Source organism: Apis dorsata, unplaced genomic scaffold (assembly GCF_000469605.1).
Source record: "Apis dorsata unplaced genomic scaffold, Apis dorsata 1.3 scaffold_57, whole genome shotgun sequence".
NCBI classification, from domain to species: Eukaryota; Metazoa; Arthropoda; class Insecta; order Hymenoptera; family Apidae; genus Apis; species Apis dorsata.
The window spans coordinates 14342-16464 of record NW_006263357.1 but is presented as its reverse complement, the minus strand read 5'-3'; the positions used below and the strand labels follow the sequence as shown (position 1 = coordinate 16464).

General features: G+C 41.7%; 1 protein-coding gene across 3 annotated transcripts in view; it reads left to right on the top strand.

The window, feature by feature from the left end:
* LOC102678611 (F-box/LRR-repeat protein 20) overlaps nucleotides 1–2117 on the top strand; it is a 6920-nt gene extending 4803 nt beyond the window's left edge. For 2 of the 3 annotated variants that reach the window (XM_006609501.2, XM_006609502.2), the window contains 5 exons: nucleotides 88–549; nucleotides 886–1077; nucleotides 1172–1273; nucleotides 1363–1578; nucleotides 1746–2117. In XM_006609501.2, coding sequence (XP_006609564.1) covers nucleotides 88–549; nucleotides 886–1077; nucleotides 1172–1273; nucleotides 1363–1578; nucleotides 1746–1853 — 1080 coding nt within the window. In that variant the 3' untranslated portion in view covers nucleotides 1854–2117. Of the gene's footprint in view, nucleotides 1–87; nucleotides 550–885; nucleotides 1082–1171; nucleotides 1274–1362; nucleotides 1579–1745 lie in introns of those variants that run through there. The other variant, XM_031515143.1, reaches the window with a different exon arrangement.
* Nucleotides 2118–2123: the final 6 nt, after the last annotated feature.

The window sequence follows — 2123 nt, the reverse complement described above, 5'->3', positions numbered from 1 at the left end:
AAAAAAAAAAAAAAAAAAAAAAAAGAAAATCAATCTCGCGTTTCGTTTGTCGGAAGCTCTAATTGTGAAAAAATGTTCGAAACACAGGAATCAGTTATAGTAAATATATCGAGACGATGCGGTGGGTTTTTAAGGCAGCTCTCTCTCAGGGGATGTCAGAGCATTGGGAACAATTCAATGCTTACATTGGCTGAGTCGTGTACTAACATCGAGGAACTGAATCTGAGCCAATGTAAAAAGATCTCGGACGCTACCTGCGCGGCCCTAAGCTCTTATTGTCCGAAACTCCAACGACTGAACTTGGACTCGTGTCCCGAGATATCGGACATCTCCATGAAGAACCTCTCGAAAGGCTGTTCGCTTCTCACTCACATTAATCTATCCTGGTGTGAGTTACTTACCGATAACGGAGTGGAAGCACTGGTGAGAGGTTGCAGACAACTACGTAGCTTTCTATGCAAAGGATGCCGTCAGTTAACGGACAGAGGTGTCACATGTTTGGCTCGTTATTGCACCAATTTGGAGGCGATCAATTTACACGAATGCAGGGTATTTGCAAATATCAATTAACATGATTTCACTATTCGTATGATTTGCCCAACAAACCTTGTTGATCTTCGATCGTCAGAATATTTTGTCTAATTCTCGATCCGATTGATCGTAAGTTCACCGCGATACGGGCAAGTATACGAGTGCAAAAATTATGGGTTGAGCGTCGTAAAGAACGTGAAATGTATGAAATTTCTCGTGCGATGGATTTATATAATTTTTAATCGTTAGAACATCCGTCAAACTCTTTTCCTCTTCCGATGCTGAACCTGACATATTAGTTATGTAACTATCTTCTATCTGAGAGCGCGGTTTATGAAAACAGATTCGTTGCAGAACATAACAGACGATGCGGTCAGAGAACTCAGCGAACAATGTCCAAGATTGCATTACGTTTGCCTATCGAACTGTCCAAATCTAACGGATGCGTCTCTGGTCACGTTAGCGCAACATTGTCCACTCCTTAGCGTGCTCGAATGTGTGGCTTGCACTCATTTCACCGATGCAGGCTTTCAAGCTCTTGCAAAAGTGAGTTGATCGTTCGTAAAATTGAAAAATCTGTTATATAATCTAAAACGTATAAGTAATCCTTAGTCAACGATACATTTCTTTCGTCTTTCAGAATTGCAGATTATTAGAAAAGATGGACCTGGAAGAGTGCCTTTTAATAACGGATGCCACCCTCATTCATTTATCCATGGGCTGTCCCAGATTGGAAAAATTGGTGAGAAAATTTATGATTATCTAATATCAGACATATATCTTTTGCAACCAAGAAATTCATCCTTCGAATTGATAACTTTCTGAACGTAGAGTTTGTCTCACTGTGAACTGATCACCGATGAGGGCATTCGACAATTGGCCCTTTCGCCGTGCGCAGCGGAGCATCTAGCGGTGTTGGAATTGGACAATTGTCCCCTTATCACAGATGCTAGCCTTGATCACCTTCTACAGGCCTGCCATAATCTCGAGCGCATCGAACTATACGATTGTCAGCTAATCACCAGAGCTGGCATACGTAGACTCAGAGTATCGTATCATAACATCTCATAATTATCATCTCTTTCATTATCTATCTATTCTGATAAAATGAAAAATGTTATGAATCAAGTGACGTGTCAAAGAATCATCGTAAAGATCTAAATCAATTAAGTTCGTAACTCTCATTAACGAACTACCCGTTTCTTTTATTTCAGACACATTTGCCGAACATTAAAGTTCATGCGTACTTCGCGCCAGTGACACCACCTCCAAGCGCGGGGGCATCTCGGCAGCGATATTGCCGATGCTGCGTCATTCTGTGATTCGCATAAAAATGACTCTGATGCAAATCGTCCGATGTACCACACTACCGGTGGACTTTTAATTTCGATAGTCGCCGATTCACGGCGATCGTGGGACCTTCTCTCTTCCGGCTACCAGACCGAGACTCTGGTCGCCTGTCATCAACAGTGAGAATAAGCCTCGTCGTGAATGGAATCGCGAAACTTTCGATAGATATACCAATTCGATTCGCAACACACGCAACGAGTACAAAAGAACAGTACGTCATCATTTATATATATATATACATA